Genomic DNA, 20,204 nt, shown 5'->3' on the forward strand with positions numbered 1-20,204 from the left:
ACGGTTCTTGGTTAATAGCTTTTAATGGAACGTATAATACAGTGGAATGTTTGTTCGTTGATAGTCATCGTTATTTTTCATCATATAGTCATTCAGTTATGTTTTAAAGAATCTGTTTTTGAAGCACTGAAAGCAAATAATAACCGATCCGTTATTAAACATATTTACGTACATTTGTCGTTCGTTTCTTCGTTCGTTTAAAACGCCATTCAGTTATATCGCAATTAGCCGGGATTCGTAATTTTATATGTCAGAACGGACAACGAGCAAAAGCAAGAGGAGGAGGAGGAAGAGGAGGATATGCCTTTCCTCGTGGGAGGAAAATTGCTTTGGTCTAATGACCACCTTCTATCGTTACAGACATGCCAAGGCCGTTCGTGAGATGCCCACAGGACATGGACGTGGAGTTACCCGCGAGGCAGAATACGATACGCGTTTCCTTCCCTCAGCCAAAGTCTAACATGAACTGGTGGAGGTAAGAGGATTCCTGATCTACTAGGCTTTCATCATGTCTATCCATCGAAAATTACAGTTTATTGCATGATCGTTTTACTTATCTATCTATCTACCTATCTATCTATCTATGTTATCTATCTATCTATCTATCTATCTATCTATCTATTTCTATCTCTCTCTTTTTGCGTTTACGTTAATTATACATATTTAACTTGTCACGTTCGACTCTCTTTCTTACTACTATCGTCATTATATCATTATGTCTTTTATTATAATTATTAGTATTATTAATATTATTATTAATGTATCATTATTATATTAGTATTGTTACTATTATTATTGTTGTTATTATTATTATTATTATTATTATTATTATTATTATTATTATTATTATTATTATTATTATTATTATTATTATTACTGCAAGTACCGTGCACATTAGTAATATTGTTAAATAGCTTAGCCACTATAACTACCCACTTATTCCTACTTACTCTTCCTCGCTTCCTCGCTACAATTTCCTTTCTCGCTTTCTAACCCCCTTCCCCTTTCTAACCCCACCTGTACGAACTCTCTAAAACAAAATCAGGACGTAATATGAATAACTCGTAGAATTCGCACGTTGGTATGCTCACGATAGTTTATAGCTTGTCTACTAGTTTGCAATCGAAATGAACCCTTTTAATAGTTACATAGTAAATTCTTGTTGAGATTGAACAAATAAAACGAAAGGAAAAAAAAGTCGATGGAACATTTATTATAATAACATCTTTACTTCCTTTTATCTTATACGATTATAGAAATATTTCGTTTCTAGATCGATAGGATCATAGAGAAAACGATATGTATGTATAAATTGATTCGTTTAAACGATACCGAGCTTATGTGTCGTTAGTTTTCACAAAGACCATTTAACTCTTGACCCAGAAGGAAATCGGCAGCCGCGGAACGGTTACGCACGTAGTTAGTATATTGGTTCTATGCTAGTTGCTTTTGCAGCAATAGTAGTAGCATAATAGTAGTAGTAGTGGTAGTAGGAGTGGTAGTAGTTCCACAATGGGAATTCCAAACGAGCTTACAGGATTCCTGTCGAGGATACACGGGTTAGGATCTATCCGGCAGTCCGTGCTCGTTCGTGCATTTGCACTTAAGCAAGTGTACGAGAGAATCCGTGCGTATCTTCATCGTCATCCATCTCATAGTCATCATCGTCCCTTCTAACGACGAGAAGGATGAAACATACACGAGAAAGAGAGAGAGAGAGAGAGAGAGAGAGAGAGAGAGAGAGAGAGAGAGAGAGAGAGTTATCTAGTATCTCCAGGCGCGTCGCGACGCATTACGCGTCAATCAGCTGAAGATCACGTTCGATGAGCATTTATATGCTAACGAGGCGTCGATCAAACGGATATCACGTCGATCGTACGATACGATATGTCTCTTTCTATTTTAAACGGATTTATTAGAGTCCATAAGGGATCTATACGATCTATAAAAGCCATCAGTTTCTTCTCTTTTATTTACATATCTCTTCTCCGACTACTTCGTCCTTTCTTTTCTTTTTTCTTTTACCTTGTTGTTATCGTTATCGTTATCGTTATCGTTTTTGTTATCGTTGTGTTTTGTTATTATTATTCTTCAGATACGTGGACGCCTCACCTTCGTGGGCCAAACAGTTACAAGCCGATTTACCAGCAGGCACCACCGTTGTCACATTCACAGCTTGGTCACCCGTGTCTAATTATACGAGCACTTGCAGAATCGTCATACGTGTTCGAGGTGAGTTAACATGGATGAATGTCATCCTTCCAAACTAATACAATTGATACATACATAAATACATATACAGAGATATACACATACATGCACAGAGAAAAAAGTATAACCGTGTACATATACTTACTTACGTACGTATGTATTTATGTATGTGTCTATTTACATATATCAACGTCGAGTATGTAAAATCCCTATTGACTCGTTCGTTCAAGTCACCTTGTATATCGATAGACATCACAAAGTGTCATATGGTTCTCCGATTCATTCCGATTTCAATCGTTTAAATGCTTCCGAATATCTCCTATCGCATTTCGCACGTAACACGCCTGATCATTTCGTTCGAAGACCGTTCGAATACAAATAAGGATACGTGTCATTCTCGAATTCACGAACGAATAGATACCTTGGTAATACATTTTTCTTCTTAAGGTTGACAAGGGATAATCGAGAATCGAGATCGTGATCGAATAAAAACTACATATTTAATAGATACATTGACTGGTCATAAGATAGTGAACAAAAATCGATCCTGTAAATCTACCAGGTATCTTACTTTATTTTTCTTTTCTTTTTTTTTTCTTTTTCCCATTTTTTTCTATGGATTAAGGAAACACAATCGATAGTGCAAAAGGAGACAAAAGTTTTCTAATCGATTTTTTAAGAAGACATATTTTTTTCTCCAATTGTAAGATTAAGCTTCGAAATATTTTTCTATGTAATCCGGAGAAACAAAATTGATCCAAAAAGGGATTAATCGATTTGTAAAATAATTGAAAGATTCTTATATAGCCGTACAAACGAGAGATGTAAAAGAACAAATGAGAACGATAAGGAAAGCTAAATAGATTGTGAAGAAAGAGAAAGGATAGAAATACGAGAGTCGCTCAAAATCGACACGTTAAACAAACGTCACGAAAAAATTGTCGAAAATGAATAATTGATTTGAAAATATAATCTAATAGAAATTTTCTTAAAAGATATATATATATATATATTTTTTTTTAAGAAAATTTCTATTAAATCATATTATATTTAATTTAATTAAATTATATTATAATTATATACATATATATCGTTGATGAAATTGACGAAATTTACGAAAATGATGGATCTTTTTTTTTTTTTATCTTTCAAATTTTGCATTACAAAGGAAAAAATGAGGAGGATAAGGAAAAAAAGAAAAAATCGGGAAAAAAGAAAAGAAAAAATAGATAGAAGGGCGAAGCGGCAGTTGTCATCGAGAGTCGCCTAAATTCGACGTAACGACGTCACGTCGTTAGAGATGTGCGCGTGGACGAAATATGAAATACAGGTCTCCGGAGAAACGCGATAGCTTCCAACCAACGGCGAACTGCGCATAAATATGCCGTACGTCGTGTGCTCTCTCGTTCTCTCTGAACTCGTACATTTCCTCCTCATTTCCCGACGTGGCCATCTACACGACAACGACGTCGACGTCAACGTCGACGATGACGACGACGACGACGACGACGACGATGACGACGATGGTACAAAACGGATGAAAAAGAATGTGTGTGTGTGTGTGTGTGTGTGTGTGTGAATGGATATATGGAAAAGAGAGATGATAAAGAATATTATATCGTGTCTACTACTCCATAACGTGATTGCAACTCATACTATTTTTTTTTTCTTTTATGTAATTTGTACGAAGAGTCAAACGATTGTTTTCTTCTATGTTATTGTTTAATCGGACTCGAATTAATGTGTACTTATCTAAAAAAAACAGAAAAAGGAATATGGAAAGTAAAATTTTACATTTTGTTAAAATGAAAATTGTTAGAATTAAAATATTGAAGTATTTCGAAAATTATCATACGACTCTTATGCAGTTTAGAACAAATGATAACGATTAATATATTTTTCTTTTTGTCCTTTAGAACAGGTAACGTATTAATATTTTTTTTTTTTTTCGGAAAGAAAAAAGAGAAAAAGAAGTAGGGAAATTTTCGTTCGAACGAAGTAGAGCGAGAAGGAGAAGGGAAAAAAAAAGAATGAAAACAAGAAGAAAAAGAGAAAGAAAAAAATGATAATACGAAAAAACGATGGAAAGAATTTTGCATTGTCGTGTTAAAAAAATGTGTCGCCCAACTCGTACCGGAATTTGAAGAAATGATAAATAAATGGCGATTGATCTATTTTTTCCTGCCTTTTAAATCCTTCGCAACGGACTGGGGATTAATGTTTTTTATCAGGGGAGAAAAAAAAGAAAAAAGAGAAAAAATTAAAAAAAAAAAAAAAAGAGAAAGAAAAAAAAAAACAGAGGAAACAAAATGTTTGATATTCGAGCGAGTAAAATGAGAAACGAAGGAACGGAGGTATGGAGGTATGAAAGAGGGGTCGTTATTATGCGTTATTTCGCGTTCGTGCCGTTCAGATTTACGATCGATCCACATTGCCATCGAGATAATACACAGCATCACTGTCCGATGCTTCCGGTTCGTGTAACCCGTCGCGACGTGGAACATGCATATCACCAGTCCTCTGCGTTTCCGCGTTTTTCGTGGCATAAATCTAATGTAGAGATTCTCTGTCTCTTTCTGTCTCTCTCATTCTCTCTTTCTGTGTTTCTCACTCTTTCTCTCTTTCTATGTTTCTCTCTCTTTCTCTCTTTTACAGACGCACTCTATCTATCTTCTTCTCTCTCTTTCTCTCTTTTACAGACGCACTCTATCTATCTTCTTCTCTCTCTTTCTCTTCTTCTTTCTCTCTCTCTCTCTCTCTATCTATCTATCTTTCTCTCGCTCTTGATCTATCTCTTTTCCACATGCTTACGTTTTATGTGCCTCTTACATATTCACATGACGGTGATAGTGTCTCACCTATGCTGGACCAACGAGTTCAGTTTCCAAGAGAGGTAATAGATCTCTCTCTCTCTCTCTCTCTCTCTCTCTCTCTCTCTCTCTCTTTCTTTTTTTCTTTTTTTCTCTCTAGTGACAGAATGACTTTTTCTTTCTCTCTTTAACTTTTGATCTATCTCCTTTCTCTCATTGTTCCTCATATGTTTTGATAAGATATATATATATATATATATATATATATATATATATATGTACGTATGTCTGTATGTATGTATGTATGTATGTATGTATATATGTATGTATGTATAAATGGTTACGTTGAATCTGAAAATTTTTCAAAGATATAAATCGTCGTAATGAGATACCTAGTTACCTACATTTTATTTCTACAATGATTAATTGTTGAATACTGTTGGATATTTTTTATAACTTTTTTAAGAGATCAAAAATATTGGTATTATTCTGCTGTATACGAAACAATATATATATATATATATATATATATATATATATATATAAATGTGTGTATATATATGTATATAGTTCAGTTATTCATCACAGCTGATTTTTAAATGAACAAATAATAAATAAATCTTGTTAACGATTTATTTGATCTGTTGTCTTTATCAATGATTAATTGTTGAAATATTGAACCTATTTTTTTCTTTTTTCAATGACTTTTTTTGATACTTCAAAAATATCGAAATCATTCTGCCATATAAAATATACATACATATTTTTATCGCTTTTCTTATCAATGATCAATTCTTAAAATACCAATCATATCTCATATATACATAATATTTCAAAACTTCGATATCACTTTCCTATACAAAAAAAAAAAAAAGAGAGAAAGAGAAAAAGAAAGAAGAAAAAGAGATAAATAAAAAAAGAAAAGAATAATAATTAAACTTCTTCGCGTGTAATAGTCGTCGATCTTTATATACATACAATATATCATTCGTCATTTAACATCGATAAGCACACAACGGAAGTTAAACGAACTAAAAAAAGAAAAAAAGGAAACGAATCAACGAAGGAAAAAAAAGGAAAGAAAAAAGGAGGAAGAAAGAACGAAACTGAAACGAGAGAAAGAAGAAGAAAAAGAAATAATCGAGTCGATAATATCGATCTTTGAATCGAATAGTCGAAGAAAGTCGATAACGATCGAAACGAATTCGTAAGAGAAGAAAGATATTAAACGTTGAATTTCACCGATTGTAGATCGAAGAGGTGAAACGATCGAAGAGGGAAGTAATCGAGCGAGATATCCTGCGGTAAAAGAAGTTCGTCGTCGTCGTCGTCGTCGTCGTCGTCGTCGTCGTCATCGTTGGTAAAGAGGAGAAGGGTGGAGAGGGACTCGATTGGGGTTGAAACTTTAGTGGAAGGAAGGGGATGGTAGGATTGGAGGATTGGAAGATTGTGGAGAGGGGGTTGAGAGGATTGAGGGGTGAGGAATAGGTTCGATACGCCTTTAAAGAAAACTTTTTCTCCTTCCTTGCGTTAGGGATGGACTAGTGTTCTTCCCCTTCTTTCTTTATTTAAGATGATAGAGATCAAGAAAGAAGATCGGCCAACCGTACACCAATTGCTCCGTTGAATATACACCGTTGAACTTTCGATTCCTCCTGGTAAACTCTACTCACCACCAAACTCCACTTAATTAGTCATTTCAAAACTTTTCCGAACGACTTGTTTTGAACGACTATACTCGGTTGATCGTTTTGGCAAAGGAAACGGAATAATCTATGCTTGTATATTATTGTACATCTTATATCAATCTTTTTATTTTTATTTTTTTATCCTTTTCTTGTTTTTTTTTTTTTTTTTTTTTTTTATATCATCGACAACGTATCCGGTAAGGACTGTTGATTTTATGATAATATGAAATTGTTAGGAATAAGTATGGTAAGATAATAAATGGCGTATAAATTTTTTTATTGTTTTATTATTTTCTTTTTCTTTTATGTTCTTTTCATTTTTTGTTTCTTTTCTTTTTTCCTTCTTTTCGATCTTTCGTTTTTCTTTTTTTGTCATCATTAACGCATCCGTTAAGGACTGTTAATTTAAGTTAATTTAGTTTTCGAGAGTAATTGTATGATAAGATGGAACTGTAAGATAACAGAGGGGTAAGATAACAAAGATCGAAAGGCACGGGTATGATAAATAGATTAGAATAAACATAACTTGCAATTATTTATCTAAAGATAAATAGATGATGAATAGCGTGAATAGCAATAGAATTAGCAATGGAATAGTTTTGTGTTATGATTTTTGCAGAGGCAATATTTTTATATAAATTTTTTTTGTTAACATAAATTTCGTAGGATTTATTGATACGTATTTATTGTTTATAAAATTATGTAATCACACGTGTGGGGTATAATAAGAAAATATTCGTATTGAAATTTATTTATTCATTTTTATTTTCATACGTACATAGATTTTATATGATTTATATTTGATATGAACGTATTTGTTGTAAAATTATGTATCACGCGTGTGGAGGATAATAAAATAATATTTGTATCGAAATTTATTTATTTTTTTATACATATACACACATAGATTTTATATGAGATCATTGATACGTATGTATATATCGTAAAAATATATGGTACGTATATATATCGGAAATTTCGAATTAGATTTATATATTTTATTGTAAAATATAGATGCCTATTTATTGCTTGTTTTATGAATAAGATGAAAATAATATATAATAAAATAACTTATATTTAATAATATAAAATTAAATAACTTTTATTAACAAGAAAATAATTAATAGTGAAATTTTCATGAGAGCTTTGAATGGCCATTTTCATATTATTCGATTCCTTTTTCCGCAAAGAGTTTTCGGTTTACTAATCTCATTAAAGGAAAAGTCAGCGTCCTCGTTGGTTTCTTAAGAGACTCGTTGCGGTTAATGTTTATCGTTATGGTCTTTCGTCGTCGTTGTCGAGAAAGAATTTTAAACGAAAGGTACGAAGAAAGAATTGTCTACGTGCGTGACTTTATTTGTTTGTGTGCGTGTTTATATTTGTGTTTACGTGTTTATGTATTCATGTGTATTTGTTGAGCAACTGACTGAAGCACTCAATAAATTACGTTCGATCAGGATTTTATCCCTTTGATGATCTTTAAAATAAACATTAAATTTCTCTCTGTTTCTTCTTTTAATGTTTCTCCGTTCGTGAGAGAAAAATATTCTATATTAAACGTGACGTTTAATAAAATTGACAATTCTTTTTTCTTTATTTCGATTTAAATGTTTAACGACACTAATAATATCTCTTTCTTTTCTTTTACATTTTATTTAAATATAAACTCGAATTGTTTACTCTGGAATTGAAAATTTTTAATAATTTTTTATTTATTAATCTCGAACGTACATCACTTAGAACGATTAAATATTATACGTAGATATGGATATATTGTAGATACATATATTAACATTTGAACAGGTATATAATATATGTATCTATGTATCTCACATTGCGTTTACTCTGATTTTCAGACACTGAGAATCCTAAAGTTTCGACCTGCCCGACATCCTTTGAAGTGCGCTTAAGTCCAGGCGAACCAAACCGTTTGATATTCTGGCAGGAACCTACGTTCACCGACAACGTCGGAGTCGAGAGAATTTACAAAACGAGGGTGAGTGAACGGCATTACCTCTCTGAGAGGAATAAAGAGGAAAATAGAGATATAGAGAAAGAAAGAGAGAGAGAGAGAGAGAGAGAGAGAGAAAGATAGAAAGAGAGAATGGGAGAAAGATTGAAAAAAAAATAATTATACATAATAATACAAAAAATCATATAATAAAATTATTTCTTAAGGAAAAGTAATATAATAGAAAATAGATATTATTTAATAATAATGGAATACGTTATTATTCTTTTTTCTTTTTTTAAGAGACTATATAACAATATTCAATTATATTATTTTTTATATTAAAATATATATTTTATTGTGTATAAATATAAATATATAGACATTACTACTTTCTCTTATATATTATAATAATATATAAATATATATATATATGTATATATATCTAAAAGAAATATATATATATATATATGTAATAAAATAGAAGAATATAATGTATAATACGAAATGAAAATAAAAAGAAAATTAACATTGCAGGTAATAGATTATGTAAGGGGAAAAGAAAAAAAGAAATAAATAAAGAAAAGAAAGAAAGAAATGTATCTTCTTTCTGTTAAAGAGTTTACAAGCTTGCGGCAAGAAAAGCTCATCTTCTTCATTTCTTTCTTTCTTTCTCTCTCTCTCTCTCTCTCTTTCTCCATCTCTCTCTCTCCCTTCCTCTTTTTCATTCTTTCTGTCCCAGAGTTTTATTACGAAGACGAGCGTTTAAAGGGCGTTAGTACGAAACCTTAACAAGCGGTTCCACTTCTCTTCTCTATTTCAACCCTTTCCTCTTCCATTCAGTTCTCTTCTTTTTCTCGGGAAACGAGAGCTTTATTAAAAGTCTCGCCTAACGATCGAACTTACCAATCTCGTGCGCTTATCTCCCCGTTCTTCGAGATTTCGTTCATTAATTACTCGAAGGGCAGTTTCGAAGGAACCAAAAAGATAAAGAGAAAAAAGAAAAAAAGAGAGAACAAGAGATAGAGAGATAGAGAGAGAGAGAGAGAGAGAGAAGACATAAGACAGGAAGATGAGATTACCAAAGGGGAACAAAAAAATATAGTCCTGCGGAAAGTTCTTTATTATATCGTTTTTTTTCATTTTTTTATTCTTTTATTTTTTATTTCTCTCTCTTTCTCTCTCTCTCTCTCTCTCTCTCTCTGTTTTTTCTTTTTTTTTCTTTTTTTTATTTCTTCTTCTCGTCTTCTTTCTTCCAATTCTTTTTCTCTCTGCTCGTTCAAGCTTTAAGTTGAAAACTTTCGTCCACGATTAGTCATCGATCTTCTCTCTCTCTCTCTTTTAAAGAATTCATCTAACGTAATTTACTCATCTAACGATAATTGCATCTCGTTTCCCTCGTATTGTTCATTAACCTTTTCGTATCGCGAATAACCTCGTATATAGATGTATATGCCATCGCAGAAAATGACGCACGAAATAGAAGTTGGATATCGAGGTGATATCATTCACCGTCCAGATAGATATTATTTCGGAATGTGTTGAAGGAACGAAATAATTAATATTTCGTTCATTTAATTTGGTATCTCTATGTCGATGAAATTAGACGCGAGAAGATCGTTAGATTATCGTATTCGATTATATCTCTGCCGAATAGCCGAAATAGTAACACTTAAACGAATTTTTGTTAAAACGAGATACTACGTTAATATATTCTACGTTAATGACCTTTCCTTTCTGACACGCGAATATATTTTCTAAAAACAATGTGACAAGATATAAAAATAAATAGAAAAGGAAAAAGTAAGGTAATCGTTAACAAGTTTCACTTTCGAAATCTAACATCTGATTTTTGTATGTTATAATTTCTAATTTCAAATATTATAATTTGTAAGTATTATTCTGTCTCTCTCTCTCTCTCTCTCTCTCTCTCTCTCTCTCTCTCTCTCTCTCTTTCTCTCTGAATTATAATAAACTTAATTTATAATCTGTTGTTCAATTATTAGAGAAATCTCGATTTTTAACATGTCCTGTTTGATATGATTAAAAATTATATCGTTCTTCAAATGATTTTTATATACTATAATTTATAATTTCAAATATCAGTAATTTATAATACATAAATGTTATATAAAACTCAATTCATTATGAATTATTAAAAATATTCATTACAAATTTTATATAAATATATAAAAAAGAAAGAAAAAGATTATATATCTGCACATTATAGAAATAATTTATTATTAAATTACATCCGTCTTATACTCATTTGCCGGGCCATTAGAATATTTACGATTTTTAAAACATATTATCCTATTTGAAATAATTCATTCAGAATTTCTCGGAACAAGTATGAACTTTTGTTACTTTCGAATAGATAACAAATTTTAATTCGAGAAAAGGTAAAACATAGAGAGATAGAGAGAGAGAGAGAGAGAGAGAGAGAGAGAGAGAGAGAAATAGAGAAAGGGAAAGAAAGAGAAAGAGAAAGAGAGAGAAAGAGAAAGAAAGAGAAAGAAAGAGAGAGTACGAGAGAAAAAGAGAAAGAGAAAGAGAAAGATAGAGGAAGAAAGAGAGAGAGAGAGAGAGAGAGAGAGAGAGAGAGAGAGAGAGAGAGAGGAGAGAGAATTAATTAGTATATCATGAAGTATACCACGTGGATAATGGAGGAGGTAGTTTCGTGGTTATCGCTAAAGGTTCCTAATATTTCAATCTCAAAGCAGCCACACTAGGCGGATAACGTGAAAAGTTAATGCTCTCTGCGTTTCCACGATAGGAACCAGGACAACTGATGTATCCCGGGGTTCACAACGTGCGCTACATCGCTTCCGATGCAGCCGGAAATCAGGCCGAATGCCATTTCTCCGTACACATTCGAGGTAAATTTATGCAATGGGTAAATGTTTCGGAGATTGTTTAGGGTAAAGAGACCTTGGAGAAACCACATCAACCGATATCGAGGTGTTACACTGTAATGTCATATGTTATGTTTTCGTAATCGTATTGATTGAAGAATATTAATCTTGAGCATAGTAATTTTTTTCTTTTTCATTTTTTTTTTTTTTTTTTGATTTCTTTTTCGTTTTCTGTTTTTCTTTATATTTTTTTTTTTCTATTCTTTTTATTGTATTTTTTTTTTTATTTTTATATATATTTTTGTTTATTTAACCGTCCACGCGAATATTAAGTTAAATCGCGTTATTAATTTCGTTGGTCATTACGATCATGGTCGTTTTAAATTTTCATATTTGAAATTTATCACGTCATACGCGTATAATCGATTTTTGTAACATCGTCGAAATGATTAGTTTCCCGAAACACGACAGGATATATATATATATATATATATATATATATATATACATAATTAGTCTAAAGTGATATTTTACGTTTTCCGCGGTTGCAGGATGACAAATCCTGTTATAACCAAACGCACTACGGTCTTGCAAGCGTAAAATCAGTTTGAACATTTTAACTCAGTGTAATGGTGTATACATATATATATATATATATAGTTAGAGAATTTTCAAAGCATGAGAAAATCCATTGGGACAACGGATTTTCACGAATTAAAATTTGAAATCAACGTGTATCATAAATAGATAGTTCGATGACGGATGTAATGATATAATGTGATATATTCGTTGAGATCGAATGATCCATTCTATATCAAACCACGTTCCGTCGAATATTCGATGTTCACAGTAATCTCGTTAATCAATTTCAAACGATCATGTTTCAACCGCACATATAATACCGATTCTCTATCTTAGCATACATATATCCAACCTCACACACACACACACACACACACATATATGAAGAGAAACTAATCCGCTTGTTAAATTCAAAGAATCGATCGATCTCGATAACTTGAAAAATTATTTTATCTGAATTAATCATTTTACTTTCTCTATTATCTATTTCATCACGACGTTAAATAATTGAATAAAAAAAAAATAGATTTAATTGCAAAAAAAATTTCTGGAAATTGAAACGTACTCGTTTTTTAGATCGTTTCAAGAAAAAGAAGAAAATAAAATATCTATTCGCTAAATTTATAATCGTCTCGATATCGAAGACGTTTAAGAGAATTTAATCGTACTTATCTCGTGACTCGTACATTTTCAGAATCCGACCAACGACAGGATGCCGAGGTGAGTTGAAAGAAAACACATTGGAGATCGAATGGGTTTTCTGTAAGCTTGAAAGTCTCTCGAACCCAAATGTATCTATCTCTTTCCTTCTCCTTTCATCGAGTAAAAACATAATTCCGTTTTGTTCTTTCCATTCTTAACTCTCTCTCTCTCTCTTTCTCTATCTTTATCCTTTCCTGTTTTTTCTTCTTTTTTTATCGATTCCATCGTAAAACGACTGGGATTATTTCGAAAAATTTTTAATCATTGAAATCGTATCGACGACAATGTTAACGATCGGATATCGGAAAACGTCCTTTGAGAGAAACAACAAAAGTCGATGTATGTATGTATGTATGTATGTATATGTGTATGTACGTACATATGTATGTATCCTTGTTTTTATTCTTTTTCTTTTTCTTTTAACGTAATTAACTTAATCGTTGAAAATATTATGAATAATTCGTATTAAAAATTGATTATATTAAATGTTACTAAATACTATTATCATTATTATTTACATTATCGTATTAAAACGAATAATTTTGTTACGTTAAACGAAACAAAAGCAAACAAAAAAATACATAAAAAAAAAGAAAACACAGAAAAATAATAACCGCGCGGTATCGCGATACGTCTACATAACTATAAGTAGAAATGAGCGTATAATAACTCGGGAATAAATTATAAGTATACTTTTATCGTTCTCTTCTCGCATGAAAGTTTTCGCATAACTATTTCTCGGTATCATTATTCGAAACAAGTTTAGTTCAGTTTGGCTTGTAGCCGGAATTCCGTGTAAATTCATAGGTGACTATATCGTATACATTTTTGGTCGAGTATGAAAAGTCAAAAGTTTGAAACAGGAATCGGCAATGGCAACGGTAACGGCAATAGCAATGGCAACGGTATAGTAGAAAATGCGAAAATCCTAGTTCCTAGTAGAAAAATGAAAAAGGATAGAGACATCTTTATCGGCCTGTCAATTCGCTTCCTATAGTTACATACTCGGACGATATCCCGGTTGAAAGAATTCAGGAGGTTGTACGTACACAAACTCGCTTGTCTTCTCGTATAAGAAAAGACGTCGAATGGATATCTCGAAGGTATAGCATTTTTCCAGGAAAGAAAACAGAAACGATGCAACGTGTGAAATCGTTGAAATATTCGATGTATGAAATCGCCCGGTATAAAACTCTCTTGAATAAAATCAAACTGGAAAAGATTCGATCTCATATTAAATCATATGGTATATAAAATCCACTTAAATATGTATCTCCGTCTCTGTCTTATTATATTTGGTATAAAAAAAGAAAAGGAAGAAGAAGAAGAATTATCTAAAAAATATTCGATCTTATATAAAATTATACGGCATTCAAATTGGTGTCGTAAATATATCCGTTTTTGTCCTATTATCCGACTCGAGGGAAAAACGATCATTACCTAAAGAAATCACGTCTGAAATATTTTCATCATTGTCCTGGAAAAGAAAAGAGTTATGTAAAAAAAAAAAAAAATCGATATTAAATAACATGAGTCGACTTAGAAAATCTTGCCGTAAATATACCCGTCTTTGTTTAATTATCCGACAGGAGAATAAAAACGATTATTATCTAAAAACAAAAAAATATTCAATCCTATGTACGAAATCGCTTCTGAAATATTCATATATTCGTATTTATCTTGATGAGAAAAGAATTAATTATCTGAAGAAGAATTCGATCTTAAATAATATCGTTCGACAAATACAAAATATAAAAATTTTTAATATTTTCCAATGCAATTTTCGATCCCGTAGAAAATCATTCGATATGTTTAAAATCGTTGTTAAAAAGGTAATTAAATATCTTCTTTCGTTTTATCAGATCTATTATATAAGAAAGAAAAAGAAAAGAAAAATTATCCGGAATCTGATATATGAAATCATTAACTATATAAAACGTTCGATAAATATCTCCGTCGTTACTTCTATTACCTGGCACATTTTTCCACCCTCCTTCCTTCTCCTCTCTCTCTCTCTCTCTCTCTCTCTCTCTCTCTCTCTCTCCATACACATTCCACTTAAAAAATATTAGAAGATCTTACGTTTGCACTTATTTCGTCGTTTAGCCGAGAATCTACCGAAGGAGAATGTTGATGTGTCCCGGAAGGCCACCCCAACCGATGCCGACTTCCGCTTATGGGGTGAGTCTTGATGTCACACAATTTTTTCTTTCTCTCTCTCTCCCTCTCTCTCTCTCTCTCTCTCTCTCTCTCTCTCTCTCTCTCTCTCTCTCTCTCTCTTTCTATCACCCTCTATCTCTGTCTCAATCTTTTTATGAGAGTCTACTCACTTTATTAGAACGAAAAAGACAGAGACGGAGGGACATTGAGACGGAGAAAGACACAGAGAAAAAAAGAAAGAAAGAAAGGACGAGAGAGAGAAAGAGAGAGAGAGAGAGAAAAAGAGATATATAGAAAGTAGGAAGCTCGTGAAAGAAATAATTCGATTTGCAGTGGCAGATACCAAGCGGTTGCTATCTAAGGTACACCAGGATCTTCTCAGGGGCGTATGCCGTACAGCGTGCTTATCGGGAACATCAGCAGAATGGTTATCAAGACGCGAGGGCAGCTTATCACGAGATCCATCCCGTACAGAGGAACCAACCTCGAGCTCCTCCTCCTCCTCCTCCTCCTCTTTCTTCTCCTTCTTCTTCCTCTTCCTCTTCTTCTCCTTCTTCTTCTTCTGCTTCTGCTTCTTCTTCTTCTTCTTCTTCTTCTTCTTCACGGATCTCCTCATCGATGGCCTATCCTATTGGAGATTGTAAGTGTACTCGTTGCTTCCTACCTAGCCCTGCGGCTTCTTGATAGAGAGGTTTGAAGGGGAATGAGGTTGAAAGGAAGGGAGGATGGTTAGTAAAGAGCGAGAGAGGGATGGTGCTCCGGTGGGAGAATGCAAGTTGGAAAGAGAACCATACGACCCTTCCGATATATTCTTTTACTTTTCGCTTTTGCTTTCCGGTCTTCTTTCTTTTATTTTTTTACCCTCTCTTCTTTTTTTTCTTTCTTTTTTTTTTCTTTTTTTGTTGCAAAAGAAGTCTCTCACTTTCCTCGATAAAAACACGACCATCGCGCTCGGCGTCCCTTTCGTATTATTCTCTGGGTTTTTTTTCTTTTTTTTGTTCGTTTGTCTTTCCGTTTCTTTCTTTTTTTTTTTTTTTCTTTCTTTTGAACCTCTAATCACAACGCTTTCTCCTTTTAATTTGTAAATATTTCATTTTCGTTATTCGCGAATACTGTGTGATATATATATATATATATATATATATATATATATATATGTATGTAGTGTGTATAATTATATGTTGCGCGTTAAGGACACACAAGGAAAAATTGCATTTTAAAGTACATAATTATGTCGCGTTACGTTTGAAAGTTTAATTAGTGACAGGGGGACCAACCTTCCATATTATTTTCTATATTTTCTATTTTGTTCCTCACCGAGCGATGAGAAATGTCGAGTGAAGGGTATTAAAAAGCATGCGAATGGAAAAGCAACGATCGTTGAAAGTGCTCCTTTTCATCTGGTAGTACAATTCTGTCATTCTGTTTTACGAATTTCGAGGAAATCGAGAAAAAGAGAAAAAGGAAGAGAGATAGAGCGAGATAGATAGAGAGAAAGAAAGAGAGAGACAGAGAAATTTTTGAACCAAACGTACGCTTTTACGTGGAATATCGAATTTAAAATCGATGTACCTATGTAAATACGTATCACACTTTCGAAGAATAGTTCGAACACTTTGTTCACGTTAAAACCCTTTTTGAATCCCTTTTTTCACTCATCGTAACAAAAATCCATTATCTTCTTTTATATTTTATAAGAATTTTATATATATATATATATATATATATATATATATATATACACAGATAGTTTTCATTTTTATAAATACATAAATAAAATTTTTTATTTTTTATGAAAAAATATATATATATATACATCCTTTTTTTCTTTCTTCATTTTCTTTTCTATTTTTTCCGTTTTGCTTTCCTTTTTAATATCAAATCTTTATCTCCCTTTATTTCTTAAAATTGATGATATAATTATTTCACACAATACACTAACAAACGACTGAATTTTCAACGGCAAGAAAAATGTATGTGCGAAAGAGCTGTCGTCGTCTTTTTTTCGTTATTGTTTTCTTTTTTTCTTTTGTATGAAATTGGCCGCTTCCACGAGTCCCGACGGTTTTCATTAAACTTCTTGATTACTATATGCATTTCTAATGGGAACAAAATTCCACGAAAGTCGTACGTGAATTTATCTTGATGTTGAGAGATCCTCGTTTCTTTCTCTCTCTCTCTCTCTCTCTCTCTCTCTCTCTCTCTCTCTCTCTCTCTCTCTCTTCCTCCTTCTCTCTTTTTCTCTCTCGCTTTTTCACCAATTTTTTCCTTTTTGTTTTTTATACCATTAACAGCACAAGTGCACACGTTGTGAAGAGATTTGTTACATTCAGGATATTCCATTTAATGTTCTTGAAAAAGAGAAATTAAAAATAAAAAAAAAGAAGTATAAATAAATAAATAAAAAAAAAATAAAAATAAAAAAGCAACGCAATGCGGACGTTCGCTAAAGTTGGAATTGTTTAATGGTGTAATAAATATCGTCTAACGCGTTCGAATAAACGACAAATTTTTCACTTCTCTTTCTTTTTCTTTTTTTGATAATTTCTCTTTTCCTTTTCACCGAAAGAAAAAACCAAATGAGACGCCTTTCATAATTACTTGCAATGAAACGAACTTTAGTCGTCCTTTTCGATCGAGAATTTAATCGAAATAATTCGATCTGATTACTAATCGAATCGATCTCTCCATCGAACTTATTTGGAAAGTTTTTTATTTTATTTATATTCTCTTTTTTTTTATAATTAAAGATTAGAAGAAAAAGAGATCGGATAATTGAGATTTTAAATTGAATTTATTCGTTAGTTTGCTCGGATCTCATTCGAGATATGCGAATGGGTATCTACTAAATTCTTGCATGTACTTTTAGTCGACATCGAAATACGCTCCGATGCGTTTTTTAGCTCGATAGAGCTCGAAGAAAGGCCACGATTCTCGTTTCTCATTATTTTCGTGGCATCCTTCGGTAAATTCTCCCGAATGCGCTTACCACAAAATTAATGGCATCGCAAAAGCTTCTAACAAAAGACTATCTATCCAGCGCTTGGATCCCGACGAATCTGATATTCGTAATAAAAAAAAAAAAGAAAGAAAAACAAAAAAAATCAGAGGAAGAGAGAGAGAGAGAGAGAGAGAGAGAGAAGAAGAAGGAAAAAAAAGAAAAAGAAAATTAGAATTTACTGCCGTAAAAGAGGAGAGAGAAAAAAAGAGTAAAGAAAGAGAGAGATAAATGTTAATTCGTTTTTTACATAAAATATTCCATAGTGATCTAACAACTAAATCTGAAAAAGGAAAAGGAACAAATAAAATAGAATAAATAAACAAAAAAGAAAAAGGAAAAAAACAACGATTCGTTATTAAGAATTATCTATGATTTGCAAAACGATTTATCAGATCGATCGTCTATTATCGCGTATTATACAATATTTAGATGAGCCAATTCGGTTACGATCCAACGTTAATGGATCTTCTTGTGTCTTTTCGTGATGGTCGAATCCATTAGAAAATAATGTTACGAGAAGAAAATGTGAATCCATTAATACAAGCTCTCTCGAGGTAGAGAAAGAGGAAGAGCAAGTGGAAGAGGAAGAGGAAGGAAATCAGAAAAAAAAAACTAAAAAAAAAAGATTAAAAAACAGAAATAGAGGAAAAAAAAGAAAAATGGGGCGGGGGAGGGAGGACAGGAGGAAAAATATATAAAAAAAAAAGTATTGGCCGCTAAACGTGAAAGCGTTTTAATGGACACAACAATGGTGATGCTTTCGAGAGAAATTTCGCGAGTCGACGGTTTCGATAGAGGATGATCGGCTTTAATGAAACTGTGAGATTAACGTGTTAGAGAGAGAGACAGGGAGAGAGAGAGATGCGTTAGAGCGAAAGAGAAAGACAAAGCTAAAGAGATATATAAAGATGTATATATATATATACAAAGAGAGAGAGAGAGAGAGAGAGAGAGAGAGAGAGAGAGAGAGAGAGAGAGAGAGAGAGAGAGAGAGAGATATGCTCTTTATCTCGGATAGTCTGCAGAGTCTGCGTTTCCGTCGTCGTTAGAATACTAGAAGACTGAACAGGCAGACACCATGTTGTGTTATTATCCTAGCTACGTTTAAACGAACTTATCCATTATGAGAGTTCTGTGCATAGTTTAGCAAATAGTTGCTACCGGCCGACGACGTCGTTGTGTCGTCGTCGAACCGTAAGGTGATTAGCGAACGATAGCCAACGTAACAGTTTCCGTACAAGCACCCAGAGCAAACGATAGTTTGTCATTACTTTTGTCAAATCATTATTTTCTATCGGCGAATTACATCGTCTTTTGAATTTCTATCGATATTTTTTTCAATTGTAATTTGTTCTTTTTCATTTATTTTCTTCTATTCTCTCACGTTATTCTTGAGAATCGAAATCGATTGGATCAAATTTTATTATTATTATTATTATTATTATTATTATTATTACTATTCTTTAGTATTTTTCATTATTATTATTATTATTATTATTATTATTATTATTATTATTATTATTATTATTATTATGTTTTTTTTTCGTACGTTTCCTTACTTTCCTTTTCTTTTCCCTCCTTTCTCCTTCTTTTCCTATCCCATTTCTTTTTCCTCTTGGTTTTTTTCTTTTCCTTTTTTGTTTTTAACAAATTGAATCCGGTCAACGGTTCGTTAAACATTCGTAGAAAATGAAATAGCCGGCGATGAAGGCAAACTTACGAAACCGCAGAGAATCGACGATATTGTATTCTATGGTGCAAAAATCAAAGGTGCTCCCTTGGCGAGTAGAACGGCAGACAGTGAACACAGGAAACGCAAATAACGCGAAGTTATTCGTACTCGTTGCCAATGGAAATACTCGGTGACCTAAAAAAAAAAAAAAAAAGAGAAAAAAAGAAGAAAGAGTGGGAGCGATAGAAAGAGAAAGAGATAGAAAAGGAGAGTAAAAAAGAGAGAGAGAGAGAGAGAAGGATAGTGAAAGAAAGAGGAATCCTCGATATCTCTCGCATGTTCGAGATCTCGATATGTATATTATCGTAGAAAACGAATAGTAGGAGGGAAAATAGAATAGAATAGAGTAGAGAGAGATGGAAAGAGAGAAAGAGAGAGAGAGAGAGAGAGAAAGAAAAAAAAGACAAAGAAAAAAAGGATACAACGAATACGATTGGTACGATTGGCGGATAGATGGAGGAATATCGTTTGACTATGGGAGACGTTTCCTGTCGCTCAAGAGTGACAGGAGA

At 32.6% G+C, this 20,204-nt stretch overlaps 1 protein-coding gene across 4 annotated transcripts in view; it reads left to right on the forward strand.

Annotated features, from left to right (window-relative positions):
- LOC122628160 (fibrillin-1) overlaps positions 1–20,204 on the forward strand; it is a 129,475-nt gene that overhangs the window by 100,792 nt on the left and 8,479 nt on the right. For all 4 annotated transcript variants that reach the window (XM_043810113.1, XM_043810115.1, XM_043810114.1 and 1 more), the window contains 7 exons: positions 361–475; positions 2,096–2,232; positions 8,566–8,705; positions 11,437–11,539; positions 12,792–12,817; positions 14,906–14,980; positions 15,293–15,599. In XM_043810113.1, coding sequence (XP_043666048.1) covers positions 361–475; positions 2,096–2,232; positions 8,566–8,705; positions 11,437–11,539; positions 12,792–12,817; positions 14,906–14,980; positions 15,293–15,599 — 903 coding nt within the window. The remainder of the gene's footprint in view (positions 1–360; positions 476–2,095; positions 2,233–8,565; positions 8,706–11,436; positions 11,540–12,791; positions 12,818–14,905; positions 14,981–15,292; positions 15,600–20,204) is intronic.

The sequence above is a fragment of the Vespula pensylvanica genome, chromosome 3, assembly GCF_014466175.1.
Source record: "Vespula pensylvanica isolate Volc-1 chromosome 3, ASM1446617v1, whole genome shotgun sequence".
NCBI classification, from domain to species: domain Eukaryota; kingdom Metazoa; phylum Arthropoda; class Insecta; order Hymenoptera; family Vespidae; genus Vespula; species Vespula pensylvanica.